At 37.1% G+C, this 21,669-nt stretch overlaps 1 protein-coding gene across 1 annotated transcript in view; it reads left to right on the top strand.

Moving 5' to 3' along the window:
- The first annotated feature begins 1,154 nt into the window (after nt 1–1,154).
- The window catches only part of LOC309843691 (uncharacterized protein), a 560,969-nt gene continuing 540,454 nt past the window's right edge, over nt 1,155–21,669 (top strand). Inside the window, exon 1 of the mRNA XM_082689341.1 lies at nt 1,155–1,222. Within this exon, the coding sequence (XP_082545467.1) occupies nt 1,198–1,222 (25 nt within the window). The 5' untranslated portion in view covers nt 1,155–1,197. The remainder of the gene's footprint in view (nt 1,223–21,669) is intronic.

The raw sequence follows: 21,669 nt of genomic DNA, 5'->3' as shown, positions 1-21,669 counted from the left end.
CATTACCCTTTTAGTCACTTCGCCTGAGTTTTTAGTCTCTTTTTTTACTGTAGTTGGCTAAGATCAGTGGAGACCTGTCACTTCTCTCCACTGCTGTACATTCCATTCTAGTGATATGTGACAATTCTCTAGAAGTTATGTCGAACTTTGTACTGTATAGCCAAACCTTATTCCAACATAATAATATGGATTCATGTTTCACTTGGCATAGTCCTTAAGTATTATCCTGGAAAGTCTTGCGCCAGCTGTTTCAAATTATTTTCATTTCATATGTCATGTTTAATAGCAGGGGGGAGACTATAGCTAATGGTTTTTTCTTAGAAATTAATCTGTCAGCCTGGTGAAAATATGGAGTTAAAGCAGATGAACAGGGGTCCTTCAGTTTAACATCCTAAGCATGTTAATTCACTTAGCAAAAGCATAACAAGATTAAGTAATCGATGGGAATTTCCATTAAGAATGGGGAAAGGTAGCACACAGAGAAGGAGATTAGCAGCCCATCAATGTGATATATTCATAATTTTTTTTTTAAAATTTAGATTTTAGGTAGTGATGGTTGAGTTCTAATGATGTGTCTTGGGGCTGAGGACAGATATAAGCAGGCAGTGTCCAGGCTGAAGCAATATTCTATATGGAGCCTGCATTCGTGATGCTAGGTGGGAGATCATTCCCTGTAGGCCAGGTATAAAATACACTTTCCATTTCTCTAATGGCTGTCGCTGAAAGGATTTTCAAAAGTTGCTTTAAGACCTTGGAATTGGATGAAAGTGTTTAGGACCCAGAGTGCTTTTTCTTAATGAGTTTGAAGAAATCTTCCTCCCTTGTTCAAACAACAAGGTTTTTCATCTCTGCTACAAAATTGTTACACATTGCAAAGCAACGATCGTAAGGATGTAACAATGTGACGGCGTGTAACAGAGACGAGTTGACGTTTCTATCCTTCCCTGGCTAACATACTGCTTCCTCCAGTGTTGAATCTGCCAGAGGCTTCCTCTCACTTTTACTCTTCTTCCCTCTTATCTGAGCTTTCGCTTTCCGCAGTTTCGCTTTCTTTGATTTGGGTTCGGTTGTCCCAGTCCACCGAGTCCGGAAGCAGACGATCCTCCTTCGGGCTCATGGTCGGGAGGCCGGAGGAGCGTCTGCTGCGTCAGAATGTCTAGTCGCTCACCTCGCTCCATCTCCTCACGCGGGCAGGGCATGGTCGCACACCCCCACCAGAAGCGTGAGTACGGGAGAATACGATATTTTGAGAGCGGGACCGGAGTCACATAACACTTACTACAATATATTGTACAATATAACAATATATTCTTATAACGGCTCTATTTTATTATTAATGTTAATCTCATCCTGTGCTTAATTACAAATGGAACTTGATCACGGGTACAATAGTACACTTTGGGTTCAGTGCTATTGGCTGTTTCAGGCATCTGCAGGGGATCTTAGAAAGTATCTTCCACAGATCGGAGAGGACTACTGTATTTCTCACCCAATAATTTATTTCCTAGCCTCTTTAATTCATTCCTCTTTTTACTCTTAACACAACTCTCACATTGCAGCATCAACTTAAAAGCTGCCATAAATTACTTTAAATATTTTTGAAGTTTTTATTTTCCATAATTTTACCAGCTTATGAGCACCAAGTCGAATGGAAACATACAGCAGTAGTGTTGAGTACAGGTCAGCTTAATTTATCTCTTGTGATATATGGATGGCTCATCAGTGTAGAGAGTGGTCATATTCTTATCTTTCCATCTCCATCTGTGACAACAGATACTCGCCCCCCCCACCAGCTTTTTTTTCATTGTATACCTCAAAAACATACTATGTTTTCAATCATTAGAACTCCTACTATAGTAGGAGTGTGAAATAAGATGTTTTTGTTGAAATGGGAAAGAGACATATCTTAAATATCAGAAGATGGATGTTATTAGTTTTTTTATCCATTGATATTGAAAGTGGGTGTTTACAAATAGATAAAAAATAGAGTGTTTATTAATGCATAACATGAATTGGGTAGATAAGAATAATTTTTTTTCTCCTACCAAAACAGTAATTTCACTTCTGAAAGTCAGGAAAAACAGATGAGGGAGAAAAATTGAAGCACAAAATAATTCATTGTAGCATTTTTATGATATTAAGAAATGAAAACGACCCAAATGGTACATTACAAGGGAATTTAGTAATGTTTAAGTAATGGTTAAGTAAGTTTTGGACAAGCATTCAAGAGGCTATTAGCATTCAATATGTTGTCAATATGCTGTTATTTAAAATGAGAGCAGAAGTTACATAAATCTTATGAAAATCAGTTCTATGTAAAGCAAAATAAAACCATTTAAAATGCTTTGTAAGTAGTGGTTATGTTTGGTGATATGCTTATGAATGGTCCATTTCTTCTACTTTCTTACATTTCCCAGTTTTCTATTACACAAATGCACCACCACCACTTCAACTCTCTCTTGGAGAAGGTTAAACAACCCAATGTAAATTATTGCCATGCTGTAAGTTTAATTCAATTTATGTGACCTAGAACAGCAGCCTGGCTTTAGAAGGAAAATGTAATTATTTAATTATCTTGAGATCTATGATATAGTGAATACAGTAAACATTAATGCAATAATCTAGGTGGGGGAGGATGTACTTATTCATTGTAAAATTTTTTTCAACTTTGTTGAAAGCTTAAAATTTTTTATGATCCACTGTTGGAAGGAAAATGATGAAAATAAATTCTAAGTTTTGGACAATCTACTTACAGAGAAGCTTTCAGAGCCTCATTTCTTTGCAAGTTGGAAGCTGTTAGTATATGCTCCATTATTATCCGTTTTATATTTCTGTTTTCCCTGGTATAATTTATGTAGATGAAATAGTCAAATATTGGGATTTAGGCAAGTCCATTTGTAACATTCAATGATTTTTTTCTTGTGTTTTAATCATCTTGACTCTAAGTTTGCTTCTATGAATTAATTGATTTTTATTATGTTTTTTCCTAAATGTTATATTCTCTATTGTTTACCTTTAACATTTTATTCATATGTAGGTATAATATTTGAAGAATTTATTTATATGGAAGCAAAAGCGTATCTTTCACAAATACTATTACTATCAATACATATATTCACATGTATGAAACATGTCTGTTATATGCAGATTTACGAATTAAATCTTAAGAAGATGGTAACCAGCTGTTCTCTCTTCAGTAGTACCACAATGAGTAGAAATGGGATAAATACGTAGCAAAAAGGATTCCATTATACACTTGTATTTAATTTGGGGACAATACATATTTCAGTGAAGTGTGTGTGTCTGTGTGTGTGTAAACTAAATATAGAAATAATTGGCTTGAGAAATTCTATCTGTTACTGCGTGGTTACTAAGCTGACATGTTCAAATATAGAATTTTTCTTTTTATGGGCTCATAAATGGAGTGTAAAATGCTAGAGGAAGTATATAGTCAACAATCTGCTAGATAAAGAGAAGATTAAAAATATATATCATTCCTGGTGTGCTTGTTCTTTTTAAATTTTTAAATCATAGCTTTATTTTTAAGCCCACAGAATTGAAAACTGAATTAGACTGGTCCTTATCAGGGACACAGAGACATATGCAAAGATCCTTAAAGGTGTCTTTCTTTTAAAATTAGAATTGTTGTTTGGTCAAGAGTTGGTGCTAGCCTTTAGACCAATCCTTTCAAGTTATAAATTTGTTAGGATTTTGCAAAGGAAAAAGGAGAAGTAAAAAGGAAACTAACCAATGATATAAATTTACATTTAATCTCCCTAAATCCAACTTTATCTAGAGACTTCCTTTTGGTTCCTTGCATATAAACACATTAACTATAATTATTAAAAAAAATCCCTCTGTTACAAAAAATATTTTCTGTACCTAAAGCCAGTGTAGAAATTTTCTAAAAGATGAAAGTTTAATACTAATCCATCCAATGCAAAAATATATTTGTATTAGTTAGCATTAAATCTGGCTATGCATAACAGAAAACTCCAAATAATCATAGTAATATATTTCTCTCCCACATTCAAGACATCTCACATTCAAGAGGTCAGTTCAGGTTTGTTTTAGTTTCTAAAAGAGCCCCAAATCCCTCCTATCTTATAGTTCAACTATACAGGGATTCCATTGTGCAAGGTTTCCTCTTTGATCCCATATGGCTACTGATGTTTCAACCATAGTATTTGCATTCCAGCCATCAGGATGGATGAAGTCAACAGAGCATGCCAATTTCTGTTAGGTATATTAACTGCAACTTTCAACAATACTGCAGTTTATATTTCATGTTTCATCATGGTCACACCTGCTTACAAAGGAAGACTGTCATACATGGTTTTTATCCCATCTGGCTATGTACTAAGCTAAAAATCAGAGTTCTTTTACCATGGGAGATAGATTAATGTCCCTACACTCAATGATATTTATGTCCTAATTTTTACAACCTACGAGTACGTGACTTTACCTGACAAAAGAGATTTCGGTGATAGTGATTATGAATCTGTAGAGGAGAAGATTAGATTACCCTGGGTTATCTAGGTGTGCTCAGTGGAATCATAAGGGTCCTCAAAAGAGTGCTGCCTGTCCAAAGAAGGCGATGGGTAGTAGCAATGAAGTGTTGTAAGATGGATGAAGGAGTGAGGACCCATAGAATGCAGCTTGACTCTAGATGCTGGAAAATACAAGGCAATGGCATCTCCCTGGGAGCTTCCAGAAGGAAACAGCCTGACCAAAACCCTGTTGTTTTAAGCCACACATTTGTTTACAGCAGCGAAAGAAAACTGCTGTGCTTAAAGTGAAGAAGGGAATAGATACCAAGTCCATCAATAGTTGGCCATGCATTTTCAGTGGTGTCTATATTTTTTTTAATTTTTTATTTTTTATAAACATATATTTTTTTATTCTTGATCCCTAGATCTATCTGAATTCATTCTGTATTTTGTTTCAGCAGTCTCATGACATTGGGGAATGAATAAACACTCTAATGTGGTAGCCTGAGTACTTAGATTCAGTTAGAACCTTGGTAATTAATGATATAAAGCTGTCTTGGAACCACTAAAGCTAGGAGGTAAGTCTCCTTCAGGTGCATATTTAGTGTTTGCATGCAATTCCTCCATTGCAAGATATGCCAACCAAGAAATGAAATTTAGGGCCAAGGCTAGTGAGAGAGCTGTGGCAGTACAAAGGCTTTTGGGTCTGGTGGAGGAGTAAGACCAGGAAAGTGGCTTGGAATTTAACATCCTAGCCCTTTCTGTTAGGGCTGATGCTCTGTTTCCCAGGCCTCTCCTGTTCTGTCTGAATATACCTTCCATTCCCATACCCATGGACAGATGATTTTTGTTGGTAATCTTACCTCAAATGCTACTCCTTTTTTTTTTTTTTTTGGTGGGAATTGTGGTTGTTACTCTTGACCCTAGACTAATTCCCCAACTCAGATTTTATATATTTTGTGAATATTAATCTCTACCTTTTTTAAAAAAAAGATTCTATTAAATTATTTGACACAGAGAGAGAGAGCATGCACACACATAAGCAGGGGGAGGGGGCAAAGGGAGTCGAGAGAAGCGCCCCACTGAGCAGAGAGCCTGACATGGGGCTGGATCCCAGGACCCTGGGATCATGACCTGAGCCAAAGGCAGATGCTTAACCAACTGAGCCACACAGACACCCCTAATTCTCCATTGTTAATTCAAGACTTGCCCTCTATGGTAGGCAAAATAATAGGTCTCCAGAGATGTCTATGTCCCAATTCCCCAACCTGGAGATATGTTACATTGCATGACAAAAATGAAATATGATTGAAGATGGAATTAAGGATGATAATCAGCAGATGCTGACATTATCCTGGATTAACTGGTTGGAACCAAGAAGGAGGTAGAAGGTTTGAGAGTCTGAACGACATGTGATTAGGGAAGAATGGCCAGAGAGATGCAACCTTGTTTGCTTTGAAGATGGAACGAGGAGGCCATGAGGTAGGGAATGTGGGTGGCCTATAGAAGCTGGAAAAGGCAAGGAAATTGATTTTCCACTGGACCCTTCAGAAGAAAGAAGCCCTGCCAACATCTTGATTTTAGTTCACTGAGACCATTCTGAACTTCCAAAACTGTAAGATGATAAATTTGGGTTGTTTTAATCCACAAAACTTGTGGTGATTTGTTTTAGCAGCAATGGGAAATAATAAATCCCTCCATCTATTTAAGAAAAGATTTGTGAGATTAGAGGTCAAAGCACGGCACACAGGGAGACATTCAAAAGTACAAAGATCTCACTGACTAAAGAGAGCGGAGCGGGTACAGATGACAACATGTGCGTGGCAACTTTTGACTCTTTCTGACATCAAAGGCAAAAAGAGAAACTTCTTTAATTACATAAATTTTGTATTCTGATTGAGGGTGTGCAAATATACCTGAAGATGCAACATTTTTCTTTGGACTGTACCAGACCTGGGATTTATTGTGGTGACCTTGCTTAGAATAAGGAACACTGAAGATCATTATTGTAACCAGGGTTTTAGGAAAAGATATGAGTTTTCTTCTTGGGTCTTAAAAGGAGCAAACTCTTTTTTGCGACTCTTAAAGGAAACTCAAAGAAACTTCAAGATAATATATTCAGGGACTTTGCTTTTTGAAAGTCTTCCTTAACATGGAGATGCTTCCTGGAGAAAGACCGGAAAGAAAAGTTGATCAGCTGATGAAAAGTCAGTGTTCTGGATGCGTGGAGAGTAAAGCAAGGGCTTTTCTCTTTGAAAGAGAAGTGTTTTAGACAGAGACAAGCTTCATGAAAGTGTATCACTTTCTGCTCTTTGCACATTCCAGTGAAGGATAAAGGTAAAGATCCTCCTCTCCCAAAAAAGGAAAGTTCACAGGTACCATCACTTCAAACAATGTAGCCTGAACACCAGTTTGCTGGAAGTGGGGATGTTGCCTACAATCACAGGTCCTTTCCTATGTGCAAAGAGTGATAACCAGACTTTAAGCAGCAAGTGCAAGCAGGTGAGACAACACTATAATTATATCTGGTTTCTTTATAATGCTACCACCTTCATCTAGTCTCGGCCAGAGTCTGAAGACCTGAAAAAGGAAAGTTTGATTACATAATGGTGGCTGTTGATTTAGATAGTTGGTTGGGTATTAAATCACCAACCTCTTATTAAGATAAACAATTAAAAAACACCAAAAATAAATCCTTGAAGAGTTAACATTGCAGTCTAAATCCATATAATCTTTGGCCAAATTCTACTTTGTTGAGTCAGGTGAAAAGCATACATTTTCCCCATACATTGATGGAGGCATCAATGCAAAAGCCAAACATGTATCATTTTCCTGACCTCCATTTGCATTAGAAGGGAGCAGTCCATCTCTCTCTCTCTCCCTGTCTTTTTAATTCTAAAAAGGAATTTTAAAAGTTTCCCGACATGGGGAGATGGAGAGGAGTAGGGAGTTGAGGGAAATTGGAGGGGGAGATGAACCATGAGAGACTATGGACTCTGAAAAGCAATCTGAAGGTTTTGAAGGGGTGGGGGGGGGGTAAAAGGGTGGGGGAGCCTGGTGGTGGGTATTATGGAGGGCACATATTGCATGGAGCACTGGGTGTGGTGCATAAACAATGAATTCTGTTACACTGAAAAGAAATTAAATAAAAAACAAACAAAAAGTTTCCAGTTTTTTTTTTGTATTTCTCCACCACCATGGCATATTTATATTCAAAATTTTGAGTAATCTAAGTAGGAAAAATGATTTTATTCTATGAACTGTTTAGGATAAAATATTGATTATCAGGAGACTAAGGGAAATGACAAACATCAAGTACATATTCTGTGTTGGATACCAAGGAAGATTTTTTTCCCCCAAAGATTTATTTATTTATTTGTCAGAGAGAGAGAGAGAGAGAGAGAGAGAGAGAGAGCACACAAGCAGGGGAAGAGGAAGGCAGAGGGAGAAGCAGGCTCCCCACTGAGCAAGGAGCCCGATGTGGGACTGCATCCCAGGACCCTGAGAGCATGACCTGAGCCAAAGGCAGACACTAAACTGACAGAGCTGCCCAGGCATCCTGAGGAAGATATTTTAACATGCTATCTCATTTCATTGATAAAACAGCATTCCAAACCAGGTTTGATTTTTTTCTGTTCTGTAAGTGAAAACATTTTATCTAGAGTAGAAAAGCCTAGATTCAAACTCATGCTTCCTATTTATACTTTCCCCATTATGTTAGTTTACTATTTATTATATTTAATTTTCAACTCAGAAATACTCATTGGTATTCTAGGGAGAAATAAATGTGGGAAAGGGCTAAAATATCTGTAACTCTATGTTGAAAGGAGATGCTACAAATTTTAATATTTCTCAAATATTAACTGATGAAATGTCTACATGATCTTAACTGAATGTTGTTGGTTGTGATTTGTCATGTAGATAGTTCAAGATGGTATAATCTTGTAACTATTTTGAAGAAATCACCAGTGTGCTTAAAATCTTGTTCTACTTTACAGAAAATGTTAAGATTAGAAAGAATAAAGAATCATATATAATTTATTTTATTTTTATGTCCATATTCACTTATGAATTACAGCATTTTTTAAAACATATAATGTATTATTTGTTTCAGAGGTATAGGTCTGTGATTCATCAGTCTTACACAATTCAAGCACTCCCTATAGCACATACCCTCCTCAATATCCACCCTCAGTTACATTCCTTTCCAACCATCCCTTTCACCCTCATCCCCCCAGCAACCTCCAGTTTGTTTCCTGAGATTAAGAGTCTCTTATGGTTTGTGTCCCCCTCTGGTTTCATCTTGTTTCATTTTTTCCTCCCTTCCCCTATGATCCTCTGTCTTGTTTCTTAAATTCTTCATATTAGTGAAATCATATGGTAATTGTCTTTCTCTGATTGACTTATTTCACTTAGCATAATACTCTTTAGTTCCATCCACTTAATTGCAAACGGCAAGATTTTTTTTTGATGGCTTCGTTTTACACACACACACACACACACATATACACACACACACACCACATTTTTTTTATCTGTTCATCTGTTTATGGACATCTAGGCTTTTTCCATGGTTTGGCTATTATGGACATTGCCGCTACAAATGTTTGGGTGCATGTGCCCCTTCAGATCACTACATTTGTATCTTTAAGGTAAATACCAGGTAGTGCAATTGCTGGGTCATAAGGTAGTTCTATTTTCAACTTTTTGAGGAACCTCCATACTGTTTTCCAGAGTGGCTACACCACCTTGCATTCCCATCAACAGAGTAGGAGCATTCCTCTTTCTCTGCATCCTTACCAACATTTGTCATTTCCTGACTGGTTAATTTTAGCCATTCTGGCTGGTGTAAGGTGGTATCTCACTGTGGTTTTGATTTGTATTTCCGTGATGTCGAGTGATATTGAGCATTTTTCATATGTCTGTTGGCCATTTGGATGTCTTCTTTGCAGACATGTCTCTTCATGTGTTGTACCTATTTCTTAACTGGGTTGTTTATTCTTTGGGTGTTGAGTTTGCTGAGTTCTTTATAGATTTTGGATACTAGCCCTTTATCTGATATATCATTTGCAAATATCTTCTCCCATTCTGTCTTTGTCTTTTGGTTTGGTTGACTGTTTCCTTTGCTGTGCAAAAGCTTTTTATCTTAATGAAGTCCCAATAGTTCATTTTTGCCCTTGCTTCCCTTGCCTTTGGTGATGTTTCTAGGAGAAGTTGCTGCAGGTGAGGTCAAGGAAGTTGCTGCCTGTGGTCTCCTCAAGGATTGTGATGGATTCCTGTCTCAGATTGAGGTCTTTCATCCATTTTGAGTCAATTTTTGTGTGTGGTATAAAGAAATGGTCCAATTTCATTCTTCTGCATGTGGCTGTCCAATTTTCCCAACACCATTTGTTGAAGAAACTGTCTTTTTTCCAGTAGATGTTTTTTCCTGCTTCGTCAAAGCTGTTGGCCACAGAGTTGAGGGTCTATTTCTGGGCTCTCTATTCTGTTCCATTGATCTATGTGTCTGTTTTAGTGCCAGTACCATACTGTCTTGATGATTACAGCTTTGTAATAGAGCTTAAAGTCTGAAATAGTGATGCCACCAACTTTGGTTTTCTTTTTAAAATTCCTCTGGCTATTTGGGATCTTTTCTGATTCCATATAAATCGTAGGATCATTTGTTCCATTTCCTTGAAAAAAGTTGATGGTATTTTGATAGGGATTGCATTGAATGTGTAGATTTCTCTAGGTAGCATAGATATTTTCATAATATTTGCTATTCTGTTCCATGAGTATGGAAGACACCATTTCTTGGTGTCTTCCTCAATTTCTTTCATGAGCACTCTATAGTTTTCTGAGTACAGATTCTTTGCCTCTTGGGTTAGATTTACTCCTAGGTATCTTATGGTTTGGGGTGTGATTGTAAATGAGATTGAATCCTTAATTTCTCTTTCTTCTGTCTTGTTGGTGAATAGAATTGCAACTGATTTACGTGCATTGATTTTATATCCTGACACTTTACTGAATTTCTTTATGAGTTCTAGCAGTTTTGGGATGGAGTCTTTGAGTTTTCCACATAAAGTATCATATTATCTGCAAAGAGTGAGAGTTTGACTTTTTCTTTGCCAATTCAGATGCCTTTTATTTCTTTTTGTTGTCTGATTGTTAAGGCTAGGACCTCTAGTACTATGTTGAATAGCAGTGGAGATAGTGGATAGTCCTGCCATGTTCCTGACCTTAGGGGAAAAGTTCTCAGTTTTTTCCCATTGAGAATGATGTTTGCTGTGGGTTTTTCATAGATAGCTTTGATGATATTGAGGTATGTACCCTCTGTCCCTACACTGTGAAGAGTTTTGATCAAGAAAGGATGCTGTACTTTGTCAAGTGCTTTTTAAGCATCTATTGAGAGTATCATATGGTTCTTGTTCTTTATTAATGTGTTGAATCACATTGATTGATTTGTGGATGTTGAACCAACCTTGAAGTCCAGGAATAAATCCCACTAGGTTATGGTGAATAATTCTTTTAATGTGCTATGGGATCCTATTGGCTAGTATTTTGGTGAGAATTTTTGCATCCATGTTTATCAGGGATATTGGTCTGTAACTCTCCTTTTAGATGGGGTCTTTCATCTGGTTTTGGGATCAAGGTAATGCTGGCCTCATAAAATGAGTTTGGAAGTTTTCTTTCTATTTCTATTTTTTGGAACAGTTTCAGGAGAATAGATATTGATTCTTCTTAAAAATGTTTGGTAGAATTCCCCTGGGAAGCCATCTGTCCCTGGGCTCTTGTTTGTTGAGATTTTTTTTTTAAAGATTTTATTTATTTATTTGACTGAGCGAGCGAGTGAGAGAGAGGGAGGGAACACAAGCAGTGGGAGTAGAACTGGGAGAAGAAGGCTCCCCACTGAGCAGGGAGCCCGATGTGGGACTTGATTCCAGGACCCTGGCATCATGACCTGAGCTGAAGGCAGATACTTAATGATGGAGCCACCCAGTCACCTTGTTGGGAGATTTTTGATTATTGCTTCAATCTCCTTACTGGTTATGGGTCTGTTCATGTTTTCTATTTCTTCCTGGTTCAGTTTTAGTAATTTATCTGTCTCTAGGAATCCATCCATTTCTTCCAGATTGTCAAATTTGCTGGCATATAGTTGTTCATAATACTTTCTTATAATTGTTTGTATTTCTTTGGTGTTGGTTGTAATCTCTCCTCTTTCATTCATGATTTTATTATTTTGGGTCCTTTCTCTTTTCTTTTTCATGGGTCTGTCAAGGGGTTTATTAATCTTACTAATTCTTTCAAAGAACCAGTTCCTAGTTTCATTGATCTGTTCTACTATTCTTTTGGTTTCTATTTCATTGATTTCTGCTCTGATCTTTATTATTTGTCTTCACCTGCTGGGTTTAGGCTTTCTTTGCTGTTCTTTCTCCAGCTCCTTTAGCTGTAGGATTAGGTTGTGAATTTGAGACCTTTCTTGTTTCCTGAGAAAGTCTTATATTGCTATATACTTTCCTCTCAGGACCACCTTTGCTCCTACTTCTCTGCCATCCTGCTCCTCCCGCTCCCAATTGCAGCATTTCTAAACATGATGTTATACTTAATGTTGATTTGTTGCAAGTTTTTATTAGCTAGCATTAAGAGTACAGAAAGTAAGGATTGTGTTTTATTAAATTTAATTATGACTTCAAAAAAATAAAAGATGTTGTTCTCATCCTGTAAGAAGCTACTTATGATTCGGCTACTGACCACCCTTCAGGGGTATGAACTAAGAGTGTGGTAAAAGGAATCATCTTCTTGCAAGCTCAAAAGATCCTCTTGGTTCTCAGGAGAATATCAAAACAGGATAGTGTTTTGGGGTAAAACATTCAGCCTAAAAGGCAACAAGGCCTAGAAATAAACCAGAATCCTCAGCCACCCATGTCAAGACAAGGCTCGACCTGACATTATTTCTTAAGTACAGGAAAAGAAAGTAGGGCAATGGCAGGGGGGATCTCCAGGATGGCCCTCATCTTCTTCACCTGTTTGTTGTGTCATACTGCTTGAATCTGCCTTGTTGACTCTTGATCGGTAGATTACAACTGTTACATGGGATTTTCCTTCACCTACCCTCAGAGATTTCCTTTACCTCTCTTCCATGTGGAGTTCCCTGATGCTGGCATCTCATGTTATCCTTTTTTGTTTTGTTTTCCTTTCATTTTGATGAAACTTATCTTCCACTCTTTTAAAAAAGATTTCTACTCAGGTGTCACACCTATATCATAGATTGCTGAATCTATAGTGTACATTGTGTTAAGTTTTCACATATGTGCACGTCTGTGTAACTACCATCCAGCTTCAGATATAAAACATTTACTGAGCCCTAAAAGTATCGTTGTGTCTCTTTTTTGTTAATATCCTTCTCCACCAAAAGTAAACACCATTCTGATCTCTATCACTATTGTTGAGTTGTACTTGTTCTTGAATTTCATATGAATGGAACCACACAGTATATACACTTGGTGACTGACTCCTTTGGCTCAACATTTTATCTGCATTGTTGAACATGGACATAGTTCATCTGTTTTTATTGATGTTTAGCATAATTATTTTGTCCATTTTTCTATCAATTAACATTTGGGTTATTTCCCAGATAGTTTTGTACATGTCTTCTGGTAGACATACATTTCTTTTTTGCCTGAGTATACACCTGAGGTAGAATTACTGGAGCATTGGATAACTATAAGTTTACATTTAGTAATTCTTTGGCAAACAGTTTTCCAAAAGGGTGTACCAATTTATACCTTGGCCAAGAAAGTACCATAATCTTCATTGGTCCACATTGTTTTTTTTTCTTTCCTTTTAATTATTTTTTTTTATTTTAATAAACATATTATGTATTTTTATCCCCAGGGGTATAGGTCTGTGAATCGCTAGGTTTACACACTTCACAGCACTCACCATAGCACATACCCTCCCCAATGTTCACAACACCACCCCCGTCTCCCGGACCCCCTCCACCCAGAAACTCTCAGTTTGTTTTGTGATATTAAGAGTCACTTATGGGGGGCACCTGGGTGGCTCAGTGGATTAAGCCGCTGCCTTCGGCTCAGGTCATGATCTCGGGGTCCTGGGATCGAGTCCCGCATGGGGCTCTCTGCTCAGCGGGGAGCCTGCTTCCCTCTATCTCTCTCTCTCTGCCTGCCTCTCCATCTACTTGTGATCTCTCTTTGTCAAATAAATAAATAAAATCTTAAAAAAAATTTTTTTTTTAAATTTTAAGAGTCACTTATGGATTGTCTCCCTCCCAATCCCATCTTGTTTCATTTATTCTTCTCATACCCCCTGAACCCCACCATGTTGCATCTCCACTTCCTCATATCAAGGAGATCATATGATAGTTGTCCTTCTCTGATGGACTTATTTCGCTAAGCATCATACCCTCTAGTTCCATCCACGCTGTCGCAAATGGCAAGATTTCATTTCTTTTGATGGCTGCAAGTATTCCATTGTGTATGTATACCACATCTTCTTTATCCATTCATCTGTTGTTGGACATCTAGATTCTTTCCATAGTTTGGCTATTATAGAAATTGCTGCTATAAACATTCGGGTACATGGGCCCCTTCGGATCACTACATTTGTATCTTTAGGGTAAATACCCAGTAGTGCAATTGTAGGTTCATAGGGTAGTTCTATTTTCAACATTTTGAGGAACCTCCATGCTGCTTTCCAGGGTGGTTGCACCAGCTTGCATTCCCACCAACAGTGTAGGAGGGTTCCCCTTTCTCCATATCCTCGCCAGCATCTGTCATTTCCTGACTTGTTAATTTTAGCCATTCTGACTGGTGTGAGGTGATATCTCATTGTGGTTTTGATTTGTATTTCCCTGATGCCGAGTGATGTGGAGCACTTTTTCACGTGTCTGTTGGCCATCTAGATGTCCTCTTTGCAGAAATGTCTGTTCATGTCTTCTGCCCATTTCTTGATTGGATTATTTGTTCTTTGGGTGTTGAGTTTGCTAAGTTCTTTATAGATTTAGGACACTAGCCCTTTATCTGATATGTCGCTTGCAAATATCTTCTCCCATTCTGTCAGTTGTCTTTTGGTTTTGTTAACTGTTTCCTTTGTTGTGCAAAAGATTTTGATCTTGATGAAATCCCAATAGTTCATTTTTGCCCTTGCTTTCCTTGCCTTGGGCGATGTTCCTAGGAAGAAGTTGCTGTGGCTGAGGTCGAAGAGGTTGCTGCCTGTGGTATCCTCAAGGGTTTTGATGGATTCCTTTCTCACATTGAGGTCCTTCATCCATTTTGAGTCTATTCTCATGTGTGGTGTAAGGAAGTAGTCCAATTTCATTTTTCTGCATGTGGCTGTCCAATTTTCCCAACATCATTTGTTGAAGAGGCTTTCCTTTTTCTATTGGACATTCTTTCCTGCTTTGTCAAATATTAGTTGACCATAGGGTTGAGGGTATATTTCTGGGCTCTCTATTCTGTTCCACTGATCTATGTGTCTGTTTTTGTGCTAGTACCTTGCTGTCTTGGTGATGACAGCTTTGTAATAGAGCTTGAAGTCTGGAATTGTGATGCCACCAACTTTGGATTTCTTTTTCAATATTCCTTTGGCTATTCGAGGTCTTTTCTGGTTCCATATAAATTTTAGGATTATTTGTTCCATTTCTTTGAAAAAGATGGATGGTATTTTGAAAGGAATTGTATTAAATGTGTGGATTGCTTTAGGTAGCATAGACATTTTCACAATATTTGTTCTTCCAATCCAGGAGCATGGAACATTTTTCCATTTCTTTGTGTCTTCCTCAATTTCTTTCATGAGTACTTTATAGTTTTCTGAGTATAGATTCTGTGCCTCTTTGGTTAGGTTTATTCCTAGGTATTTTATAGTATTGGGTGCAATTGTAAGTGGGATCGACTCCTTAATTTCTCTTTCTTCTGTCTTGTTATTGGTGTAGAGAAATGCAACTGATTTCTGTGCATTGATTTTATATCCTGACACTTTACTGAATTCCTGTACAAGTTCTAGCAGTTTTGGAGTGGAAACTTTTGGGTTTTCCACATATTGTATCATATCATCTGCGAAGAGTGATAGTTTGACTTCTTCTTTGCCAATTTAGATGCCTTCAATTTCCTTTTGTTGTCTGATGCTGAGGCTAGGACTTCTAGTACTATGTTGAATAGCAGTGGTGATAATGGACATCCCTGCTGTGTTCCTGACCTTAGCAGAAAAGCTTTCAGTTTTTCTCCATTGAGAATGATATTTGCGGTGGGTTTTTCATAGATGGCTTTGATAATATTGAGGTATGTACCCTCTATCCCTACACTTTGAAGAGTTTTGATCAGGATGGGATGCTGTACTTTGTTAAATGATTTTTCAGCATCTATTGAGAGTATCATATGGTTCTTGTTCTTTCTTTTATTAATGTGTTGTATCACATTGATTGATTTGTGGATGTTGAACCAACCTTGCAGCCCTGGAATAAATCCCACTTGGTCATGGTGAATGATCCTTTTAATGTACTGTTGAATTTTATTGGCTAGTATTTTGGTGAGAATTTTCGCATCTGTGTTCATCAAGGATATTGGTCTATAGCTCTTTTTTTTGATGGGATCCTTGTCTGGTTTTGGGATCAAGGTGATGCTGGTCTCATAAAATGAGTTTGGAAGTTTTCCTTCCATTTCTGTTTTTTGGAACAGATTCAGGAAAATAGGAATTAGTTCTTCTTTAAATATTTGGTAGAATTCCTCTGGGAAGCCGTCTGGCCCTGGGCTTTTGTTTGTTTGGAGATTTTTGATGACTGTTTCAATCTCCTTACTGGTTATGGGTCTGTTCAGGTTTTCTGTTTCTTCTTGTTCATCCATTTCTTCCAGATTGTCAAATATGAGAGTTGCTCATAGTATGTTCTTATAATTGTTTGTATTTCATTGGTGTTGGTTGTGATCTCTCCTCTTTCATTCATGATTTAATTTATTTGGGTCCTTTTTCTTTTCTTTTTGATAAGTCTGGCCAGGGGTTTATCAATCTTATTCATTCTTTCAAAGAACCAGCTCCTAGTTTCATTTATTTATTCTATTGTTTTTTTGGTTTCTATTTTATTGATTTCTGCTCTGATCTTTATGATTTCTCTTCTCCTGCTGGGTTTAGGGTTTCTTTCTTGTTCCTTCTCCAGGTCCTTTAGGTGTAGGGTTAGGTTGTGTACTTGAGAGCTTTCTTGTTTCTTGAGAAAGGCTTGTACTGCTATATATTTTCCCCTCAGGACTGCCTTTGTTGTGTCCCACAGATTTTGAACTGTTGTGTTTTCATTATCATTTGTTTCCATGAATTTTTTCAATTCTTCTTTAATTTCCTGGTTGACCCATTCATTCTTTAATAGGATGCTGTTTAGTCTCCATGTATTTGGGTTCTTTCCAAACTTCCTCTTGTGATTGATTTCTAGCTTCAGAGCATTGTGGTCTGAAAATATGCAGGGAATAATCCCAATCTTTTGATACCAGTTGAGACCTGATTTAGGACCCAGGATGTGATCTATTCTGGAAAATGTTCCATGTGCACTAGAGAAGAATGTGTATTCTGTTGCTTTGGGATGGAATGTTCTGAATATATCTGTGATATCCATCTGGTCCAGTGTGTTATTTAAGGCCTTTATTTCCTTGTTGATCTTTTGCTTGGATGATCTGTCCCTTTCAGTGAGGGGAGTGTTAAAGTCCCTTACTATTATTGTATTATTATTGATGTGTTTCTTTGATTTTGTTTTTAATTGGTTTATATAGTTGGCTGCTCCCACGTTAGGGACATAGGTATTTAAAATTGTTAGATCTTCTTGTTGGACAGACCCTTTGAGTATGACACAGTATCCTTCCTCATCTCTTATTATAGTCTTTGGCTTAAAATCTAATTGATCTGATATAAAGATTGCCACCCTTGCTTTCTTCTGATGTCTGTTAGCATGGTAAATTTTTTTCCACCCCCTCACTTTAAATTTGGAGGTGTCTTCGGGTCTAAAATGAGTTTCTTGTAGGCAACATATAGATGGGTATTGTTTTTTAATCCATTCTGATACCCTGTGTCTTTTGATTGGGGCATTTAGCCCATTAACATTTAGGATAACTATGGAGAGATATGAATTTAGTGCCATTGTATTGTCTGTAAGGTGACTGCTACTGTATATTGTCTCTGTTCCTTTCTGATCTACTACTTTTAGGCTCTCTCTTTGCTTAGAGGTCCCCTTTTAATATTTCCTGTAGAGCTGGTTTGGTGTTTGCAAATTCTTTCAGTTTTTGTTTGTCCTGGAAACTTTTTATCTCTCCTATTTTCAATGAAAGCCTAGCTGGATATAGTATTCTTGGCTGCATGTTTTTCTCGTTTAGTGCTCTGAATATATACCAGCTCTTTCTGGTCTGCCAGGTCTCTGTGGATAAGTCAGCCGCCAATCTAATATTTTTACCATTGTATGTTACAGACTTCTTTTCCTGGGCTACTTTCAGGAATTTCTCTTTGTCACTAAGACTTGTAAATTTTACTATTAGGTGACGGGGTGTGTAAATTTTACTATTAGGTAATATTCTTATATTCAATAAGAATATTACTATTCTTATTGATTTTGAGGGGCGTTCTCTGCACCTCCTGAATTTTGATGCTTGTTCCCTTTGCCATATTGGGGAAATTCTCTCCAATAATTCTCTCCAGTATACCTTCTGCTCCCCTCTCTCTTTCTTCTTCTTCTGGAATCTCTATTATTCTAATGTTGTTTCGTCTTATGGTGTCACTTATCTCTCGAATTCTCCCCTCATGGTCCAGGGGCTGCTTGTCCTTCTTTTGCTCAGCTTCTTTATTCTCTGTCATTTGGTCTTCTATATCACTAATTCTTTCTTCTGCCTCATTTATCCTAGCAGGGAGAACCTCCATTTTTTTATTGCACCTCATTAATAGCTTTTTTGGTTTCAACTTGGTTAGATTTTAGTTCTTTTATTTCTCCAGAAAGGGCTTTTATATCTCCCGAGAGGGTTTCTCTAATATCTTCCATGCCTTTTTGGAGCCCAGCTAGAACCTTGAGAATCGTCATTCTGAACTCTATATCTGACATATTACCAATGTCTGTATTGATTAGGTCCCTAGCTTTCAGTACTGCCTCTTGTTCTTATTTTTGGGGTGAATTTTTCTGCCTTGTCATTTTGTCCAGATAAGAGTATATGAAGGAACAAGTAAAATACTAAAAGGGTGGCAAAGACCCCAGGAAAATACACTTTAACCAAATCAGAAGAGACCCCAAATCATGGGGGGCGGGAGGGGACAAAAAGAGGTTCAGAAAAAAAAAGAAACAATTAAGAAAAGAAAACAAATAAAGAAAAAAATATATATATATTAGATAAACTAGTTAAGAAACATTAAAAAAGAAAAGGGTAAAAGTTAAAAAAATTAGCAGAAAAAGAAAAAAATAGAAAAAAAATTACATTAACTGCAAGACTAAAGAATCATGTGGAGAAAGTCATGAGTTCCGTGCTTTGCTTTCTCCTCCTCTGGAATTCTGCTGCTCTCCTTGGTATTGAACCTGCACTCCTTGGTAGGTGAACTTGGTCCTGGCTGGATTTCTTGTTGATCTTCTGGGGGAGGGGCCTGTTGTAGTGAATTGCACCGTCCTTACCGAGGCCAGGCTGAGTAATCCGCTCAGGTTCGCCTTCGGGAGCTTTTGTTCCCTGAGTGCTTTCTGTAGAGTTCCGGAGGACGGGAATGAAATTGGCAGCCTACCCGTCTCCAGCCTGGAGGAGCCGAGGGCTGGGGCCCCACTCCTCAGTGTGCCCTCAGAGAATAGCACCCAATCACTCCCGTCTCCCTGGCCCCCGGCCGTGCTCCAAGCTCACCCAGGCTGAGACCAGTTCAAGGTAACCACAAGCTGTGAGCTCACTCCTCGTCTCTGTAGGTGGCTTCCCCATTCTAATACCTGCGAGCTCTGCCACACTCAGTTATCCCCGATCCTTCTGTGACCCTGCGGGACCTGGGGCCATGCTGACACCACGTGGGCTTCACCCCGGTTTAGCCTCTGGAGCAATATCCCTCAGTGGAACAGACTTTTAAAAGTCCTGATTTAGTGTTCGGTTGCTCCGCCGCTTGCCGGGAGCCAGCCCCTCCCCCTGGAGTCTATCTTCCCGTCTCTTTGGATTCACTTCTCCGCCAGTCCTACCTTTCAGAAAGTGGTTGATTTTCTGTTTCTAGAATTGCTGTTCTTCTCTTCGGTCTCCCGTTGGATTTGTAGGTGTTTGCAATGTTTAAATAAGCTATCTAGCTGATCTCCTGCTACCTGATGTAGTCTCAGCCTGCTACTTCTCTGCCATCTTGACTCCTCCCCCATTGGTCCACATTCTTGAAAACACTTTAATCTGTCAGCTATTGTGGTGGATTTGTAGTAGTATGTCATTCTGGTTTTAATTTTTATATCCTTAATAAGAAATGATGCCGAGCAATTTTCATATATTTATTGGTCATGTAGATACCTTCTTCTGTGAATTGTCTATTCCATTGTATTTTCCATTTTTAATCAGGCTGCTTGTATTTTTATTTACTTATAGGATTCTTTACATATTTCAAATATGACCTCTTTGTATATATTGCACATGTTTTCCAAGTCATCAGATTAATGCTATTTCCAATATTCTCTTTATACCATTTTAATGACTTTAGTATCTGTATCTATATTCCCTTTATTAATGCTGAAGGGGTATTATGTTCTGTTTTTTTTTTTTTCCATAGTGTTGAGTGTTGTGAGAGCTTTAACAATTTTAAAATATTCTTGAAGACTTTTCCTTAGCTAAGTTTCCCAATTTCAGACCTGCTTTTTGTTTCATTGATATGTTGTTTATTTGTATTTCTACTTTCATTTACGATTATTTTTATTTTTCTAGCTTCTTTTAATGAAAGTTCAATCCCTCTGAAAAAAGTAGATTAAATTAGCATCTATAATTTTTATTCATCTATTTCTTCTTTTAATTCTTTACATTTTTCTGCAAATATTATAAAACTAAGATATCTGATTAATATAAATTTAACACTATGATATCTTCTTACTGAATTGACTTGTTTATTATTGTGAAACGTCTTATTTGTCTCCTTTGAATTTTACTTTGTTTCATTATAGTCTCACTAATTTTTTTTTTATTGTACTGTTTGGGGGTGTCTTTCTCCATTCTTTTACTTTCAATTTGTATCCATGCTTATATTTAAAGTTTGTGTCTTATAAATAGCATAAACTCTGTTGAATCTTGAATATTAATGTGTATACATTAATGATATAATTGGTTTTAAATTAATCTTGCAGTTGCATTCCAGTTCTATTTGTTCATTTCTTCTTTTGCATTTCTCTGGATTAATCAAGATTTTTAATTTTATTTACTTAGGATTAGCTTTTTAAGTTGTTCATTCTTGTATTAAAGTTTTTGAGGTTTTACCACATATTATCATATCATCACTGAATTATTATAGTCTACATGAATTTAGTACTTTTGCCACTTTCCACACGGAGGCAAGAATCTCTTCACAGTTTGATTCCATTTATGCTCTCTTACTTATGTGTTGGCATATATTTTACTTTACAAATATTTCAAATTCCATAAGCCATTATTTTTGATCTTGTATTTAACAGTCACTAATATTTTATAATTTCTCACATATTACTCTTACTGGTACTTTCATCAGTGATTATTTTCCTTCATCTGAAGTTCTTTCTTTAGTATTTCTACTATTACATATATGCTAGTGTCAAAGTCTTTGGTATGTCTAGTTTGTTAATTTGCATTTATTTTTGATGGATATATTCACCAGATGTAGAATTTTAGTTTCACAGTTATTCCCCTTTCTTTTAGCACTGTGAATGTGTATCTCATTGTCTTCTGGTCCTCATTATTTCAATTGAAAAGTTAGCTGTAATTCTTATTGGTACTACACTGAAAGTGTTTTCTTGGTTTTTCATGATTAGACTGTGATGTACCTGTGTGTAATTTTTTGTGCTTACTTTTGTACAATTTTTTGAACTTATGAATTGGTTTCTTCCATCAGTTTAGGAAAATACTTGGCCAGAATGTTTTTAAATAATGCTTCTGCCCCATTCTCATCCATCTCACTTTCTGGAGTCCTATAACACTTACTTAGACATTTATAGTGTCACCTGTGTCTCTTTCCTCTTTATCTTTTCTTCTTCTGAAGAACTGTCTTC

The sequence above is a fragment of the Mustela nivalis genome (assembly GCF_964662115.1).
Source record: "Mustela nivalis genome assembly, chromosome: 1".
In the NCBI taxonomy this organism is placed as follows: domain Eukaryota; kingdom Metazoa; phylum Chordata; class Mammalia; order Carnivora; family Mustelidae; genus Mustela; species Mustela nivalis.
The sequence above is the reverse complement of the archived record's forward strand: the minus strand, read 5'-3'. Positions and strand labels throughout refer to the sequence as shown.